Genomic DNA, 18,553 nt, shown 5'->3' on the forward strand with positions numbered 1-18,553 from the left:
GCTTTCAGACCGCAGTCAGGAAGCACAGGGAAGACTGTTTTCCTCCAGGGCTGTAGTTGATGCTAACCTTTGAGCTAACCACCTTAACTTTAACTTTTACCCAGCAGCTGGGAGGCAAGGCACAGGAACCTCTTGGGTATTGAGGAGCTGCAGTGTTTAACCATGGGCAAACCGTAACCTGGGCAAACTGTAACCTGTATTGTACATTTACTGCCACTAGACAACTTCAGTGCTAAGCTTTCCCTCTGCTCCGTTCGCCATCACCTGTCTGCTCTGAGTGTAGTCACCACCACTCTCTCTCGCTCACCCACACACTCACTACGCACTGCCCTGTTCCTTAAAGGAGCCATGCTACTCTTATAGCAAGTAGGGAGGAAAAGTAAGGAAAGACCAGGTGAGTAACAATGTCATCGTCCATCCCGATGTTTTACTTTGGACATCATCATATGCCAATTTGATAGATTGTCAGATTTAGTAGTCTACAGCTGTTAGTTTCAATGTGTCACATACATATTTAATCAACATTTAGGTAAATATAAGTATAAGATTGGACTCTGTATCAGCAGATACCCAATATTAAAACAGTGATTGGGATCAGGGCCAAAAATAAAACTTGATTGGGACATCCCTATTTCCTAAGTGGCATCAGCAAATGACAAGACTGTGATGCACCGCGTGATGAACGTGCACAGGCAGAAACAAAAACAGATCGTCGGAAGAGAGAAGAGCAGTACTTTGCTAAGGAGGAATAAAAAAAAATAAAAAAAACAAGGACTAAATGTGTTAGAAACTAGGAAACCTCCCGCTTGACGTAAAGTATTTGATCTTATTCAACCCTAGTTCTGTTGCAGCACCGCAGGGTAACACCACAAATTTATACAACCCACTGAACAATCACCATAAAATATAATAGGAGCAAGGCCACAAAAACAACTGGAAAATAGACCTGACCACACAAACATCTACAATGTGAGACTTAGAGGAATTGTGACAGAAAATCAGAATCTCAATTGTCCAGAACTGGGCAGCCTAAACTGACATTGTGATCTGTATTTGCTAGTTCATGTTTTATACTTGATTATTATTTGCCAACATAGTTTATATATTTCTCAAAACTTAGTTTGTTGCATCCTCACTTGTGCAGCTCAACATTTGTGCTTAGTGTATCATCACCCACATTATCAGAAGAAGCTGCATTCCTGCCTTTCTGTTTTTGTGAGCCCTTTATCCCGTCAGTCAGAGCAGACAGTAAGAACACATCACGTACACACATACGACTTATGCTGTGCTACTGGAGCTCAGGCAGAGTTCAAAACAGATTTAATGGAGCAGGGTTATTTTCTATCACCACACCGTTTTGGTAGTGCAGGATTTTGGACAGGTTTTGTGCATCATTTTAGACCTATTTTAAGCCTCAATGTGTGGTTTATCTTGCAGTATATATTTGGCTTGTGCATGCTTGAAGTCAAGTGCTTCATCTCTTGCCCTTATATGGCTGTGGGTTCTGGTTTTGAGAGTGACTTCACATCCAAAGCAACAGAATTTCTTGTGTAGGTCAATGTTTTCTTTTCGTTTTTGTGCCTCCAGTGCTGGCAAAGCCCACCGTGTCACCTGAGAAGCCTGCTCTCACTTAGGACTCAGCTTAGCAAGGATCTGTTTCCCAATGTACTCCTGAGGAAATAAGCTGTGACTTACAATTATAATTGGCCATGTTTGCTCCAAGTAAACTGAAGCCGGCATAGAGCAAATATTACATGGAAAGCTTTGTTGCATTCCTGTAGCCTGTTGACACTGTAGAAGTTTGGTGGGTGTAGGCCGAGACAGACAGAGATGTTGGTGTTAAAGGTTCCTGCCATGCACCATAATTTTCCTGCTTCATCATACACTGTCTTACTATTGTTATCTTACTAGCCAACCCATATGTCTGTCTTCAATCCAGGTCACAATTTGAAAAAGCTAAACTGCACATACTACTTTAGGAGCACATGGCAATGCCACATGGTTCACTTAACCACTCTCTCCATTGCAGACCATATTCCAGAGGACTTAAGGGACCCGTTCTACACAGACCAGTATGACCAGGAACACATCAAGCCACCTGTCATCCACTTGCTGCTGTCCTGCGAGCTCTATTGCCGTGTCTGCACCCTCATCCTCAAGACGGAACAGGCGGCGTCTCTGCAGTCCCACCTGTCCGTCATCCAGTCTCTGTCCAGGAAGGGCATATATGTCGTGGAAAGTGACGATACACCCGTCACAGATGAGGACCTGGCCTGTATGCCCATCAAAATGGTGAGTGGATAGACACCTAGTTGATAGTTGCCTGGAAAAAAGGGTGGGTATCCTAATTGATATGCTGATTTGTAAATTTAGCTGCTGCTCTTGGTGAAATTAAAAGTCAATAATACTGACATGTTTATACGCTTATTGTTTACAGACACATTCAGCACCAGGCAGGCCATGATGTTGCAGTAGCTTTTACAAAATGTAACTTGATGCACAGATTGCCTGTCAGAGAAGAAGGAAACCAGGCCAGAAACAACTTTGCACATTACCTGTAACATCCGCTTCTGATGTATTAGCCACAGTGAAATCAGTGGAAGAGGCTACTGCTTTTATCCTTATCCAGCAGTGCAATCAATCTCAGCCACAGGCATTTGAGCCACTGGGAAGCTTCTATCTGCTGTGTAAAGTAACTTTAAAACCTTGTGGCTAGGCATGAAATTTCAGTTATTTGCAATTGTTTTACATCATACACTGTGTACAAGTGAGTTTCAGACATGTTTTGCTGCTTGACGTAGTGGAACAGTCTCCAGATGATTTGGCTGCACCCTTATAATTTTTTATTCAAATTAAGAGGTGGAATTTGACTGTTGCTCATGCTAGTTGTGTTAGGAGTGTCGTGCAAGATAGGGCTGTGATTAGGGTTTGTGGTGTGTTTGAAAACAACATTGCCATAGCACAATAACAGTCTGTCTTGGGAGGTTTTTGGCCAGACTTATTTTCACACTTAAAAACACTTTATATAGTTTTCCACATCTGTTTGTTCTCCTTGTCACTAGCCAAATATTAGAACCTGTTCTTATTTTTTTTATGGACAATTTCTATAGTAAAGCTGGTCAATATACACATCCTAATAAAAACATTGAGGCCTGTGCCCTCTCAGAACAGGCAGTTTAATCAGGGGCATCAGTGTTAAGAGGGTTACTCTTGCGCTAATACTTCTTAGAATGGATTTTATTGTGTGTGATATTTTTCTCACCTACATTTTTGTCAATCTGTTAAGAGCATTTGCTGAATGCTGGCACTTGAAAATCTTCCCCTTTGTCCTTGAATGCCCAGATTAAATGTCTTTTATCCAGCTTTGCTTCCCTGCTGTTCATTAGTTTGTTTCTGGGGAAAATAAATATAATAATAAATATGATGACAGAGAAGTTTGTGTTTATGCAGGAAACTGGTGGCTTGGCTCCACTGACCCTTTCTATGGTCATCATACAAGTGTAATGCTTATAATATTTTCACAGATCAGCTCTTAAACAGGTTAAATGCCCTCGGTGTGTAACTCACATCCTCTAGGTCATCACCTGAATCAACAGCACCACATCACAGCGTAGTGGATAGAAGGATAGAATGAACACCAACCAGCTCACTTGCGCTCAGCCATCTTCCTACCCTTTTGTTACCATGGAAACCAGCAATGGTGTTGAACAGGCCTCCTCTCTGCAGGCTGGCTAGTCAGGGATGTGCGTCTGCTTTTCCTGCTAGTGGCCTGACAAAATAATCCACACAGGTCTGTGTGTAAGCAGCCAGACACAAAGCCTGGTGAGGAGATGGAAAATCCTGAGCAGGACACTGCTTATCTCTGATAGACTGTTGGAACCCCCCTCCCAGTATGCTGACTTGACAAGGTGTTTCCATAGCAACTTGCATTTTTCTACGCGTGCGTGCGTGCGTGTGTGTGTCTGTGTGTCTGTGTTTGTGTGAATGAAACAGATTCTGTACTTGCAGACAGTTCCTCTGCACCTTGTCTGACTCTTGTTGGGGGCAACAGCTGGGGCTTGTAAAACCTTGAGAAGCTAGCCATCCTCTTGAGTCCGCTTAAACTTTTGAATGTGTGCGTGTGCACGCTGTCTGTCTGTCAGTGTGCACACACAGCTCACGGCAACAGCAACCCCTGCTCCCCATGGGGCTCCACGCTGCGCTGATGAAGTGCGGAGTGAGTGTTAGAGGAGAACAAAAGATCGAACAGCACCATGCTGTTATATTTGCCCTTTTGTGTATTTATTGAGTACTACGTATTGAAACCTGGTGGTAAATGCAGTGCACCTTGAGTCATTCAATATTTGATACTGCTGCATTATTATGTTGCACATACATTGTTACAACTCTTCTGTTCATATTGTACTGCATATTTAACTGAAAATTTTACATATGTCTGTGTATGGAAACAGGAGCCTGATGTTGCATTTTTTTAAGCCAATATCAATATTCAAGAATTTTTAAAAGTTTTATTAAATAGCTATATATTGGCCATGATTATTATTGTTGTTGTTGTTGTTGTTTTTCCAAATGCCAAACATTTTGGGCAAGGATCCCTCAGATTATGTTTTTAAGAATGTTTCAACAGAATATTTGCTGAGCGGGACATTTTATAGTGAATTAACTTGTCAGTGCTCGCTAATGAACTAGCAATGAAAATCGACACAGTTTATAAATTTCCTCAGATAATGTCCATGGTATATCTGTACTGCAGTTTCTTGTTCTTACCACCCGTTATGTATCTGTGATAAACAAATATCACCATCAGTCATGCTCTAATAATGTCAGTTTTTTAATATACATTACTATACCTTTCCCTTCATGTGAGAGCTCTCTTGTATTGGTTATGACAACATTGTACTCACCGAAGAAATTGCTGAGATGTGGGAACATGCTGACATTGCTAAAAAAGCATGAAACAAACAAGCAGTCAGACAATCATACAGGTTATAAACAACCTCCTAGGTTATGCAAACTTACTTGGAAGAGAAAACAAAGGTGAATGATAGTTATTACTTAAACTGTATGTAAACATCGATCACAGTTTACAGACAGACTTCCTGGTTCATCTTTGACCCACCGTACTTGCTGTATTGTATACGCACACAGTTTTCTTGTGCAATGAAGTATTAGTTATCAGTATTTGGCTAAACTTTGGGCTTGTTACGACCCTTGGGTCGTCTGAATGATAAAGTTTGTTGCCCTTTTGGACAAGCAATGTCACCATGTTCCTAGATCTCAGAAATTAAGTACAGTGTATCATAACTGATGCAGAAACGATGGCCTAACGTCTGAAGAAAAGATCAGAGTTTTAATAAACCTGAATTATCCTTAAAATGGAGGCAGAGCAACAGCAGTTGTGAACAGAGATCTGCCAGTCTAAAAGGAACAATAATTTATCTGAAATTGCCTCAATGCTTAAATTGCCTTTTGAAAACCCGAAACAGCTCAGCAAAACATTAGCCAGTGTGTGAGTGAATCCAATGAGCCAGCAGAACTTGAGCAGCCTTTAGCTTCCTGTATACACAGTCTTCATCCTTTCTTCATGTATTAACTTTTCCCTGTCTTATATATTACAGTCTAGGTTTTTCCGGAAGTAGATTTTCACTGTTATTGTCTGCGTCCATGTAAGTCGTGCTGTGGTCAAAGTTCTGAATAACCCTCATCCATTATGTTAAAGAGCCTAATCTCTGTGCACTTCCATCACTAATTGGATTAGGCTAGCAGCATGTTAAACAAAGCACTGACTGAAACAATGGTTATGTATATATTTGTTATGTAATGGTTTCAGGTTCTACATTATTGGTTGTGATGTTGTGGACAAGGAATAACCCTTACACCGTGTCCTAACTGAATGTAACAGACTTTCTTAGTAACAGACTTTTTACATAGAAGCTTTGAAATTTAGAAAAAGAGGTTTACTACCAAAATTGGGTTTTGCCAGCTGGCAAATAAATGTTTTATTAGTATTTTGTTGGTATTAATTCTCACCCTGGCTATCAAGAAGCAATATTTTTACTGGTAGGCAGGTGTTAAGAGACTTGGAGTAGGGATACCCCTGCTGGGCCTCTTGATTTCATTAGGATATAGAGAGCAGGTTTAAGGGAGGACACCCATTGTGCTGAATGAGAGCTTTCACCTTTGATTAAACCGTGGTATGTTATTTAAAGCTGCACAATTGTTTAGGACCCTCAGGATTGTCCCACTAGAGCTCTGAATTAGACAGTACCTTTTTATCCATTAATCTCATCCATTTAGCCACACCCCATAGTGGCTGTTATGTCCCAGAATCCACTGGTCACTAACTATTTTTATAACACAATATGACCTTCAAATGATGGTTCACTACCTGCAAAAGTTAGAACTGGGATATACTGGGATTAAAATTGATCTTCATTTGAGTTGTGTGAAAATCTGCCATTGAGCAGTCATCAAACAATCTTTCTAACAATCTATATATTTTTTCTTTTAATGCGGAAATAACACCACAACATTTAGAAATGCAATAATTGAACTTTATATGATTAAGGGACATTATTTCAACCTTAAATGTCAAGTTGTTTTTCTTAATATCTATATATTTATTTATAATAAAATGGTGGGGGAAACACTGGGCGGTCTGACTGGAAATATCAAATGTTGTAGGTGATTTAAAGGGTCAATTCTTAATGTAAACATTAATATTTTTAAAAATGCACCAGGTTAGAGGGTTCCTTGTACAATTTACAGCATTAGTTCTCTGAGAATCTCTTTCATATCCTTATGACCTTATGAATCAGAATCGAATCGATCTGGGAAATCAGTGGCGATACCCAGCTCTAGAACTGTCGTCCAAACACGTCTGAAGGACGTTCACAATGTACAACACATAAAGAGGAACTCCGCCTACCAATTTTACACATCAAAGTCTGTCTACAGGTCTTGAGTAGTGCTACTTCATATATGAAAAAAGTTGTACATATAGTGTTTTCTGGCTCCAGAGGGAACTGAACAAAATCTGATAAATGTTATGATAAATTACTTCAAGTGATGTGTCTAGTTGGTCGTAATTTCTCACTTTTCACAGGGTAGATTCATCAGGATGGGTATACTTTAAATACATGTTAACTATTTCAGCATAGTCCTCATTGCTTGTTGTAATTACAAAGTAAGCACGCACATTAGATAATATTCCACTTTAATAAGCTCCATAGTGTTTTATGTTGTTTGGATGAATCTGCATTAGATTGCAATCTCAGTTTCTTTGCCCCCAGCTCTTAATTTCATTGGAAACTGGGGTAAAAATTCAATGAAATTGAATTGTCCTCTGTTTCTCTTTCTCACTCATCCAGAGTGCTCACATGCCCATGATCGATGCCCTGATGATGGCTTACACAGTGGAGATGATCAGCATCGAGAAAGTGGTGGCTTCTGTCAAGCGTTTCTCTACCTTCAGTGCCTCCAAGGAGCTGCCCTTTGACCTGGAGGACGCTATGGTCTTCTGGATCAACAAGGTTTGAACACACACACACACACACACACACAGCACAGACATAAGAAGTGAAGATATAATAAAAGAAACACAGTAGTACATATTTAAAAACTTTTCCAAGCAACAGCATTCCATACATCCAATCCAGCCTTTTTATTCCCTAAATGTCTAGCTGATTATGATCCTAGGCTGCCACTCAGCACCATGTGGGAGGAATAATCTGTTTCACATTGACATCATAGGTGACTTGTTTTCTTGAGGCCTGTATGTCACTGGTGCTCAGAGACGGGCCAAGAGATAGGAATGTGGATCTGGCGCACACATAAGAGCCTCAGGCTCATGTTGCACTCATTATCAGTGGGTTGAAGGCCTGAGGCAGTGAAAGAAATTACTTGGGTCCATTAATCATCTTAATGTCCACACCATCACTGGGAAAAGGAAAGTGTCTGTTTGTGACAGTATTTATTCCCAAGTGGGAATATTTTTCCTGGTTTATCTGTCTGTCTGTCTAATCGCATTTGTTTTTATTATTTTGATTAATCTACTAATTGTTTAGCTTGTAAAATGTCAAACACTGATAAGTGTCCATCACAATTTTCCAGAGCTTAAGGTTCAAGTTTCAGATGGCTTGTTTTGTTGGACCAACAATCCAAAACCCAAAGATATTAAATTTACTAGAATATAAAGCTTGGAAAAGCAGCAAAGATAGAATCAGCAAATGTTTGGCATTTTTGTTTGATAAAGGACTTCAACGGTTATCAGAATTTTAATTTTCTGTCACTTGACTAATCAATGTCACTGACGAAATATGATATGATAGTCATTTCGTTTACATGCACTTAAGTAACCGGGCAACAGTGGAGTGGAAAGATGAAAGGAGAAGTCATTACACGTAGCAATGCACCCTGTATTTAAAATAATTCCATCTAAAGTCAAACTAGCCTCCAAGAACTTGGTTTCCACCGCTAAATAGTTTACTATTTGTAAATTCAGACACATTTTTGCTGAGGAAGAGCTGTGTTCTGTCTTTCTGTCGTCTCACTGAGCTGCAAGTCTGCTCCGGCAGAGATGCATTCACCAAAGAAGGAAAAAAAACAGTTGAAACAAGCAAGCCAATCTTCCAAAATAAGGTAGAATGTAGGGGAGAAACCTGATTACTGACCTGTTGCATGTATATGCATATTTACGGTAACAAGGCTACTACAGAGCATGTAAACGCGTTCTTCAATTTTCCGCATAACCTGGTTTCTCTGAGTAACCTCGTTTCTTGAGTACATGTAAACGTACTGAATATGTCATTATTTCTTCTGCAGGTGAACATGAAGATGAGGGAGATGACAGAAAGGGAGCACAAAGTCAAGCACCACCCCCTGGAGTCCCCAAGCCACCAAAAGGTAAAGTCGCTCACAGTGTCTTCCAGTTGCTTCTTTTACAGGAAAGAAATCTTAAAAACTTAAAATACCAGAGCCAAAATGGCCAACAAGTTTCTTCTGATAGCTCCATATTTCTGGCTTTTGGGGACTTTTAGAAGTAACTCCTTTTTATTAAAAACATTTTCCTCATTAAATCTTTATCCAGGTGGGTGTCATCACCGCAAAATCTTTTATCAAGCAAAAACTAGGTTCAAGGAAATGGCAGGATCCTTAGTTTTGATAAGGAATGTTTCTCCTTAATGGGATTTTGGAGTTGTTCTGACCCTGCTCTCTTTTTCTCAGTTTAAACCGGAAGCAGATCCAGTCCTTTTGTCTGTGACCTCTGACCTGTTAATCTTTCTGCTCCTGTTCCTCATCTGTCCCTCCCTCCCCTCTCTTATCCCTGCAAACTGGATAGTCTCCCTCCAAATGGTATTGGAAGCTAGTCCCTGTAAGTTGGATGCCAGCCCCCCCCTCCCCATAACCCCATTTTCTTCCTCCTCTCCCCCTTGCACGCATAGTTCTGTGTTGATGTGCGCGCACACTCCACCAAGGCTCATTCAAGCTCATTCTGTGCTGCCAGTGTGTCGGCAAGGGGGAGAAAGCTAACAGTTTTTTTTTTTTTTTCCACCTATGTGACAAATATGCCACACAGGTGTAAGGTTGTTCTGACCTTTTTTAAAGTGTTCAAAAGCTATTCTTTTAGCTATGCAATGTGTGCTATCTCATTTCAAGCTCATGTAGGCCATGTGGATTCGCTGTGCGTGTGTGTGTACGCGTGTGTGTGTTTGGTATTTGCTTGCCCAGTGAGAATAAGAGCAAATCCATTCCAGCACATCTCCTTTGGTTTGCAGTCCCATCCCTGGCCACCTCCTCTCACTGATCTGCTTTGTCATTCCCCCTCCGGTCTCTCTCTTCTGCTCTCACACACTGTTTCCTCTGTGCCCATGGTCTCCTCTGACAGTTTCTCTGCTCTCTGTGTATGTATCAGCTTGATGTCATGCACGAGCTGGCCCACTGCATGCTGGAGCCAGAGGAGCTTTCCGGAGCGGTACAGTGTTCCCTCTTAGTTGTGTAGAACTCATTTTGTAGTAGAGCTCCTTCAGTTTGGTTGGTAGTTTCACCTGTGATTTGTGACAAAAGCTGCCTAAGTACAGTTGGTATAATTTTGTGGAATAGCCTCCCAACACACTGTAGATGCATCAGAGGAAATGTTAAGAAAATGCTATACATGTAAGTTATTTAGATAAATATCTTTTTAGCTGCTTAGCTTTTTTTGTGCTGTTTGTGATCTTTTTAAACTGTGCATGGCCGTCTCAGTTTCACCAGACCTGTGCTATGGTTTGGCATGTTTGATTAGTTTGTCTTTTAAAATAAAGCTTTGATCTCTTGATTAAAGGGTTCAATTTTTGATGACAAATACATTGTTCTTGATTTGTGTTTGGAGTTTATTGCCTGCCCGACCAAAACTGCGTTTTTTTAGGCCTATTCTGATATTTGAGTTAAAAACATTGATGTAGCGGCCAATAGTAATTTGTTTTTTGCATAGACACATAATGTAAACAAACAATTTTGAAACGGATTCCTTAGATTTGTCTTTTTTTTTTTTTTAAGAATTTCGAACCAAGATACATACTGAGCATGACACTTTACAGTTGAAAAATCAACTTGTCAGTGCGCTGTCTCTCTCTGGTGACAATGTTTCTTAGTTACCTCAAAGCTGGTTTGGTATTTCTGCACTTTATTCTGTACAAAGTTTTTTTTTTTTTTTGTTATTTATCAACCGGCATATACACTGATACAGATATATCTACAATAAGCTAATATCGGCTCTGTTGGAGTCATTCCCACTCCTGCATTGTGTGATGCAAATATCTTGCACATCTCTCCGTACTGGAGAGACTGCAAGGCTAACAAGATCTTCATTTCTAAATAACTTTAATTAATTAATTTTCTTTATGCCTCTTTTAGTAGTGCTGTCAGATTGTCATTACATAGGGAGTGGTGTTCTCAGTGTAAGGTGAATATTTGTAAGTCATTCAGAAGCAAGCAGCAGTACCAGTCAGTACAGTTTGCTTTGGCATCCTCTGCGGTCTATATTTATGTTGCTCCAAATCATATGTAGGTCTGTAATTGATCGCCATTTTTAGTTTCTATAATGGATGTACATGCCTATGTAACCATTTATAGCCAATATTATTTAAGTCTGTTTTTTAGTTAATTTGTGCTTGTTCAATTTGTTCAAGTGAATTGTGGAAACTGAAATAAATACTGAAAATGCCCATCTTACAGCTGTATAGAATATATATCCAAAACTAATGCATCTGGGGTGAGTGAGTTTCTGTACTAACCACACACTCATTTCCCATAAGTGGGCCAGTGATTACCCCAGTTTCCCTCCCAGTCAGCTGGCTCACGTTGCCTAGTTTGCCTGGGCTCCACCGCTAGCTGCCTTCCCATTAAGGCCCAAGGAAGGCTGACCATCCACTCTGTTGTTCATATCTCTGCTCTAACACCTCCACCTCCATCTCCTCATACTTAACCAGGTCTTCAGGGTTCTCCCTAAACTGCGTCATCACGATGCCACGCAGTTTTGTCATTAAGCATAATTTTCTATCTGAAATTACACTAAACCTGCTGTTGATCAGTTAAAGAGGAGTATCCGCTTTTATATATATATATATATATATATATATATATATATATATATATATATTTTATATTATAAATATATGGGGAGAATATGATCTGATATAAATTGATAGCCTAGACTAGAACATTAACTGGGGCTGAAACATCTGTGATCAATATATGCCTTGACTAGTTCAGACGTGAATCTCACAACAAAAGAGATTTCTAGTTGTGACACTAGTCATTGCATTTAGGATGACTCATGAACATTAATTGGGTTGGAAACATCCGTGATCAATATGTTGCTTTGGCTTTTCTTCTCATAAAACCTCATCCTCTCCCCCTGTTGGTTAGGTAAGGTATCGTCGGGAGCACGCTTCCGGCCGACAGCTGCCCTTCTTCCCACTGCTGGAAGACCTGATGAGGGATGCTTGTGACGGAGCTGCACTGCTCACCGTGGTCCACTGCTACTGCCCAGACCTCATGAAGCTGGAGGGTATGCTGTGCTTGCATGCATGCACTTTCTCACACAGTCACGCATGCATCTCACTGATTATCAATTGCCCTCAAAGAATTTTTTTTCATAAAGAGCATCAGGTTTTCTTTGCTAACACATTGAATTTAATATCCATGTGTGATACTATTTTTGGCACTTGCACATGGCTTACTGTCCCAGTCCAGTCCAGTGTGACATTTATAGCCATGAGGTCTTTGAGTGTCCTGATCTGACCTGCTCTCTGCCTGTCTGATCAGATATTTGCCTGAAGGAAGTACCATCCATCGCTGATAGCCTGTACAACATCCAGCTACTCAGAGAGTTTGCCAACGAGTATCTGAATAAAAGTTTCTATCTGACCACAGAGGACATGCTGTACTCGCCGCTTGTGCTCAAGGTACAAAAACTGACATATACTGTGTTTTCATAAACATTTGCAATACAATTTACATTTAATCTTGTACTACTAGAAGCCAGCCATTATATTAGGCAGACACTTTTGCTGTCGCTATCTTAACTGCTTAACAGATTTTTAAAAAAACACTAGGTGGGGGTAATGATTCTTGGTGTTTTTCTAAGCATCATGATGATCAAGAGTCTGTATTCAAGTCTTTTAACGTGTTTCTTGTGCTCTCTATGTAGCACAATGTGATGGTGTTCATTGCTGAACTCTTCTGGTGGTTTGAGACTGTCAAACCAGAGTTTGTCCAGCCTAGAGATCTGCAGGAGTTCAAAGATGGTAAGCATCTGTGTGATTACTACAGTCTGGATACAGAATGAAAATATCACATTGGTGAAAGACTGACAGCTAAGCAGCTTTTAATGTTACACAATACGTAGTATAATTAAACTACATTGAGTCATGAAAGACACAAAACATAAACTCACCATTCAAATCAAGCAATACACATAGTTGCAAACTTCAACTCAAATCATGAAATTCGCAGTTTTGAAGGAAAAATATGGCACCCGCGTGATTCGTGTAGAACTGAAGGGTTATTTGGTGGGGTACCAGGTGGTACTGTCACCTTCTTCTACCCACTTTGCAGCTATGATAACTGAAAAATCCAAGTTTAGATTGAACAGTTTTTACATAATCACAGTGCAGCGGTATATTTCCTTATGTTTTGGTGTCTTTTTTTTTTTTTTTTTTTTATTCATGTCAAGTTTATTTATATAGCACATTTCATACTTACACATCCTAAGCAAGATATTTGAGCAAAATGTCATGTTTACATCATTCGAAGTCTTTTTTTTTTTTTTTTTTTTTTTTTTGGTCACAATTAGAAGTAAATCCCAGTTAACAGTCCCAGGTTGAGTTTTTCTAATGACAGCCAGCATCAGTCACTACGTGTCACACACGTCACAGTCACAGCGCCTCTTTCTTCCTCCTCTCCTCAGCTCGATCCATAGCTCAGCCCAAGAGTGCCCGCCCATCAGTGCCTATCTCCAATGCCACCAAGCGCAGCTTCCTGGCCAGCCCTGGTGTGGCCGATAACCAGAGCAGCCCAGAAGTCTGTAACAGGTACTTCCTGCACCCTGAAGACACTGACCCCTTGTAAGTCTTCTCTCACTTTCCTTCGCATTCCACCTCATCATGATCCTGTCTTCTAACCAGTTACAGTAGTCCTACAAGGATGGGTAGATATGCAGCGGTGTCTGACCTTCATTCTCATGTGCCCTCAACCTCTAACCCTTTGTCTTCTCCCTCACCAAATTAAATAAATAATGATTTGCACAAAGTTAAGCTGATTATTGCATTGTCTCTTTGTCTGTGTGTGCTTGATAGTGCTTGTGTAGCAGACTTAAAGTTTAGGTTAACTATCTTAAAGCGTACAGAACTGTCAGTTGGGATTTTTTCATGCCACTTGCTTTTCTGTTGTCTGGTTAAAATATTTGGCTTTGTCTGTGTTGAAAGATAACTGAATGAATTTGGTTGGGGGGGGGTTCTAGGGTTGTGTTGTGTTGAGCCTAACCTGTGTACATGGCTAATCCACTGAAGACTTTCTGCTAATCTGCTCTGCTAATAGTGTTTGAATGGGAGAAAAAATTGATTTCTGTTTTTTATTTTATTTATTTTTTTAAATTTGGCTTTTAGTAAAGGAGGTCCAACCTTCAGTCCTTCCCACCCACTCCTGCCCCTCCGACAGAGGCAACAAAAGCAGCAAGGAGAAGATGGTGCAGGTAAGGACAACAGTCTTTATACCCTTGAATGCCAACAAAAGATTCAGGTTTGTGTAAATAATGGTGACTAGTAGCTTTCTACTATTCATTACTTGTGTGTGTGTGTTTTTGGTTAGGTCTCAGAAACCGCTCCAACTCCCTGACTCAGATGGACGGGCAAACCCGAGGCTCTGTTGTTGCATGGCCCGACAAGAGGCAGAGGTACCTACCATAGTAAAAAACCTAGACAAAGTACACTTTTCAAATGGGCTCTAATCTAAAACAAATGTTTGTACACATGTTTTTGAAAAAACTTTTTTCCCCATGCGGTCCATATACTGCTGTAGGTGAGAACAGGTGAGAAGACAAAACATGGCATCTGTAGCAATAATAACAGCGCCTCTGCTATAAACGTTCAGGGGAAACGTTCAACGTATCTGGTGAAAAAACAGACTCCTGACATTATTTATTTACTTTCCAGCATTGCATCTCATGTAGCATAAAGTCAACACTGAACAGACTCAAACCACCACCGCACCATTGTGTGCTGAGCCGCAGAACGATGAAGAGATGCTCTGATGCTGACCTTTTAATCTGCTACTGACTGTCAGACTATAGCTGTCTAGCTACCTCGCTAATACAGTAAACAGTTGAGTGACATGACGGTTGTCAGGGACAGGGTTATATCAGTTATATTGAAAGGTAAAAATGATCTGTTCATTGTTAACTTTCCAGCAATGTATTTCACAAACTAGTTAGCAACTTACCGTGAACACACCGCTTTGACTCCACTACGTCTGCTCAGCTGTGCACACAGCACTCTACTACATGTGCTGCGCGGTGCTGAGAGTATTGTAGCCATAGCGACGGCCTACATTTCCCAGCATGTACTGCCTAGTGCTGAAAGCAGTTTAAGTTAGCTACCTTACGTTCCAAAATGCAAATGTTACTTTTTGTTAGTGTTTGTAATGTATCTGTTCAGAACCCGGTGGTTCATTTTGGTAGTTGTCATTTTTGTGCTGGTTTATAGTTTTAACCATTATCAGCTGATAATATCGGCTGACCGATAAATCGGTCGCCTCTAGTTCCATGTTCTCAAATGTGTGGATTTGCTGCTTTTCTTGGTCTTACATTATAGTAAATGGAATATTTTTGGGTTTTGGAATGTTGGTCAGACAAAACAACATATTTATTGTCACCATGTGCTCTAGGATATTGTTATGGGCATTTTTTACTGTTTTTCTGACGTTTTATGGACCAAACGATTAACTGAGAAAATAATCTGCAGATTAATCTGTCATAAAATAAGTTAGTTGCAGCCATAAATATTTGTAGCCAAGGTATGAAGTTTCACCATAAATGTTTCCCTAAAATAATAGTAATACTTTTATATTTATGAAGAAAGAAGAGAAGTATTCTGCAATTTAGCTCTCAAAATTTTTATGAGCCAACATTTGGAGTATCAAGATCTATGAATAGGCTACACAGGCTCTACATACAAAAAAAGTTCTAATTGTAAGTGCAGCTGTAATGTTTTGTATGTATATGTAGCCTCTTTATTCTTCACATGGATGTTTTTAAAAAAAACTTTGATGGTGAAAATAAGGCTATCACTCTTATTATTTTATGTAAAAACTGATGTTGAACCTTTTTCTTTTCTATGCTAGTTTTGTCCTGTACCTGTATCCAACAGATTCTGACCAGATATCATATGCAGGAAATTATTACTTTTGCCATGAACTAGTAACCTTGTCAGAGTGGTAAACATTTGGCTTAAGAATAAAATCAGAAGTCAAATGAAAAGTATGTAGGTGGAAGTATACAAATTCCATATATTGTAAACTGTATATCATACTGACTTTATTTTCCCATGCTCTCCTTCTGCAGACCACTGTCCACACTGAGCCCCTACATGTTTCATTCAGCCACAGACAGTGATGCAGACATGGCCTCTGGTGACAGTGTGAGTCTGGCTCGTTCCATAAGTAAGGACAGCCTGGCGTCCAACGTCATCAACGTCACACCCAAACACCAGACTTCTGCCCACCAGCCTTCACAGGCTGCAATGCGCAGAGTCAATGGCCATGGCCTCTTGGGAAATGTCAACTTTGAGGATGGGGAAGAAACTCTGGTGGCAGTTGCCAGGACTGATAGTTCAGTCATCCCCAAACGGGTTGACGGGACGCAAGCAACTGCCATGGTGGGACCCAAACCTTTCACTGAGTCCAAACCTGAACCAGATAGCTTTTACCTAGAACCACTGATGCCTGCCGTGCTCAAAACGGCTAAAGAGAAGTCTGTATGCCTAAACAAGGAGGAGGAGAGTGGTGAGGGGACCCACTCTTCAGGAAGGGGCTCGCTACGCCGAGGAGATGGATCTACATTGGCAGTTTGTAGGAACGCTCCCCGCAGCCTGAACCAAACCTTTACCCCTCCGGGTGAGGAGGCCGACATGTCAGAGGAGCCTCCACAGGGTCAGGCAAGTTTCAGGCCCATTATTACCAGCAGTGTAGACCCCTCGTCCAGAGAGCCAGCCGGGGGTTTCTACCTACATTCAGATTCTGAGGAACCAAAGTCTGGCCAGGGCCTGGACGCTGAGCTGGAAGACCTGGATGAAGAGGAAGAAGATCTGGATGAAGCTATTACCACTAAAGACCCCAACCGGCCCAGGAAAGCCTTTAATGATGAAGAAGAAGAATCAGCCAAACTCCAAGATGACATGAATGTGAAAGAGCATGAGGACAAAGACATGAACGGTGGCAGCGGTCGCTCCAGCCCCTGTCTCAGCGCTCACTCCCAGGCCAGCAGCATGGCAAGTGGCAGTGTGCGCATGACCTCCTTCGCTGAGCGCAAAGCCCAGCAGCAGCGCTTTGGCAGCAACCACGACCTACGCTCCAGTGCCTCTAGCTCCCAAAGGACCACTCCAGATGGATCAGAGAGCAGCGGGCCCCTGGCTTCCTCCTGGAAGCTTAAGAGAGACCAGAGCCCCTCCTCACCCTTGGGAGGATGCTCTCGTACAGGCGATGGTAACGGTGGTGCTAATGTACTGGCTTCTGAACTTGTCCAGCTTCGTATGCAGCTGGAGGAGAAGCGACGTGCCATTGAGCACCAGAAAAAGAAGATGGAAGTGCTGTCGACGAGGCAGAGGCAGAAGCTGGGAAAGGCAGCCTTCCTGCACATCGTAAAGAAAGGTGGAGGCAAGAGTGACACATTACCCAACCCACTTAAAGCGGACATCTCTAAAGACGAGCTCAGTGGGGAGAAAGGACCATCAAGTAAAGATGATATGTGTGTTGATGCCCTGAGGGGGGGCAAAGAGAGGGAGGGAACACCCCCCCCAGGTGCCTTAGAAGCAGACAAGAAAGGGACCAGCGGAAGCTTCTATCTAGAAGAAGAGTTGGACCTAAATGAGTGCAGCCGCTCCATCGAGCTTTTGAACGACGCCATCGGCAGCATCCAGCAACAGATGATGCAGCTGTCACTGCAGCAGGAAATGTTGATGAAACAGAATGTACAGTCCCCCCCTAGTGCAACTCCACCTCCTCCTCTCACCAGCGACAAAAACGGTGACTCTAAGTCGGGGGCGAGCTTTCACTTTGTGGAGCACCTCTCCGGCACTAGCACTGCCCCCACCAGGAAACCCCCCAAGCTGAGCTCAGGCCGGGTCTCCAGGTCCAAACCATCAGAGCTAAAGATAGCTAAGGAGCAGAGCCGGCAGGCCTCAAGGACGATCACCCCCACCCAGAGTGGATCAGATACATTACCACACCCAAGGCAGTTAGCTGGGGGCAGGTCCCCCAGGACTGAGCTGCCCAGTAGCCCCAGAAACCCCACAGCAGGAGAGACAATCGACAGGCCGGGCTCTGGCCACATTCGGAGCGCCACCTTCCGGCTTCGTGATGAGGCAAACATGCGCCTACCGACTCGAGTGGACCTGACGGCAGTGGTTGCTCCAGAAGTGTCCTTTGATGAGTGCCTGTCCAGCACCATGAGAGAGTCTGAGCTCAATTCTTCAGACGGTTCAGGGAAAGAAAATATCCCATCAGAGGAGATGCAGCGCAGCAAAGCCCACCTGATTGAGGTCGATCTGTCAGAGCTGAAAGCTCCTGAGGAAGAGGACACTGCTGAGGACAGAACGACAGAAGGAGATGATGGAGAGCAGAAGTCAGTCATGGGCTTCTTCTTCAAGGTAATGGCTTTGCATGAAAATGGATATATTTATTTAGTTTTTATTACAGTGATGATGATTTTATAAATGGCAGTGGTCCATTGTCTAGTAATTACCTGATATACTAGTTAGTAGGGGTGCTTCTAATAATTATTTTTGATATTGAGGCATCT

At 41.7% G+C, this 18,553-nt stretch overlaps 1 protein-coding gene across 3 annotated transcripts in view; it reads left to right on the plus strand.

Moving 5' to 3' along the window:
- camsap1b (calmodulin regulated spectrin-associated protein 1b) overlaps positions 1-18,553 on the plus strand; it is a 32,437-nt gene that overhangs the window by 9,029 nt on the left and 4,855 nt on the right. For 2 of the 3 annotated variants that reach the window (XM_044197756.1, XM_044197757.1), the window contains exons 3-13: positions 2,030-2,292; positions 7,371-7,532; positions 8,824-8,904; positions 9,341-9,373; positions 11,908-12,049; positions 12,307-12,446; positions 12,692-12,788; positions 13,451-13,607; positions 14,148-14,233; positions 14,350-14,434; positions 16,100-18,401. In XM_044197756.1, coding sequence (XP_044053691.1) covers positions 2,030-2,292; positions 7,371-7,532; positions 8,824-8,904; positions 9,341-9,373; positions 11,908-12,049; positions 12,307-12,446; positions 12,692-12,788; positions 13,451-13,607; positions 14,148-14,233; positions 14,350-14,434; positions 16,100-18,401 — 3,548 coding nt within the window. The remainder of the gene's footprint in view (positions 1-2,029; positions 2,293-7,370; positions 7,533-8,823; positions 8,905-9,340; positions 9,374-11,907; positions 12,050-12,306; positions 12,447-12,691; positions 12,789-13,450; positions 13,608-14,147; positions 14,234-14,349; positions 14,435-16,099; positions 18,402-18,553) is intronic. The other variant, XM_044197758.1, reaches the window with a different exon arrangement.

The sequence above is a fragment of the Siniperca chuatsi genome, linkage group LG5 (genome assembly GCF_020085105.1).
Source record: "Siniperca chuatsi isolate FFG_IHB_CAS linkage group LG5, ASM2008510v1, whole genome shotgun sequence".
Classification (NCBI taxonomy): domain Eukaryota; kingdom Metazoa; phylum Chordata; class Actinopteri; order Centrarchiformes; family Sinipercidae; genus Siniperca; species Siniperca chuatsi.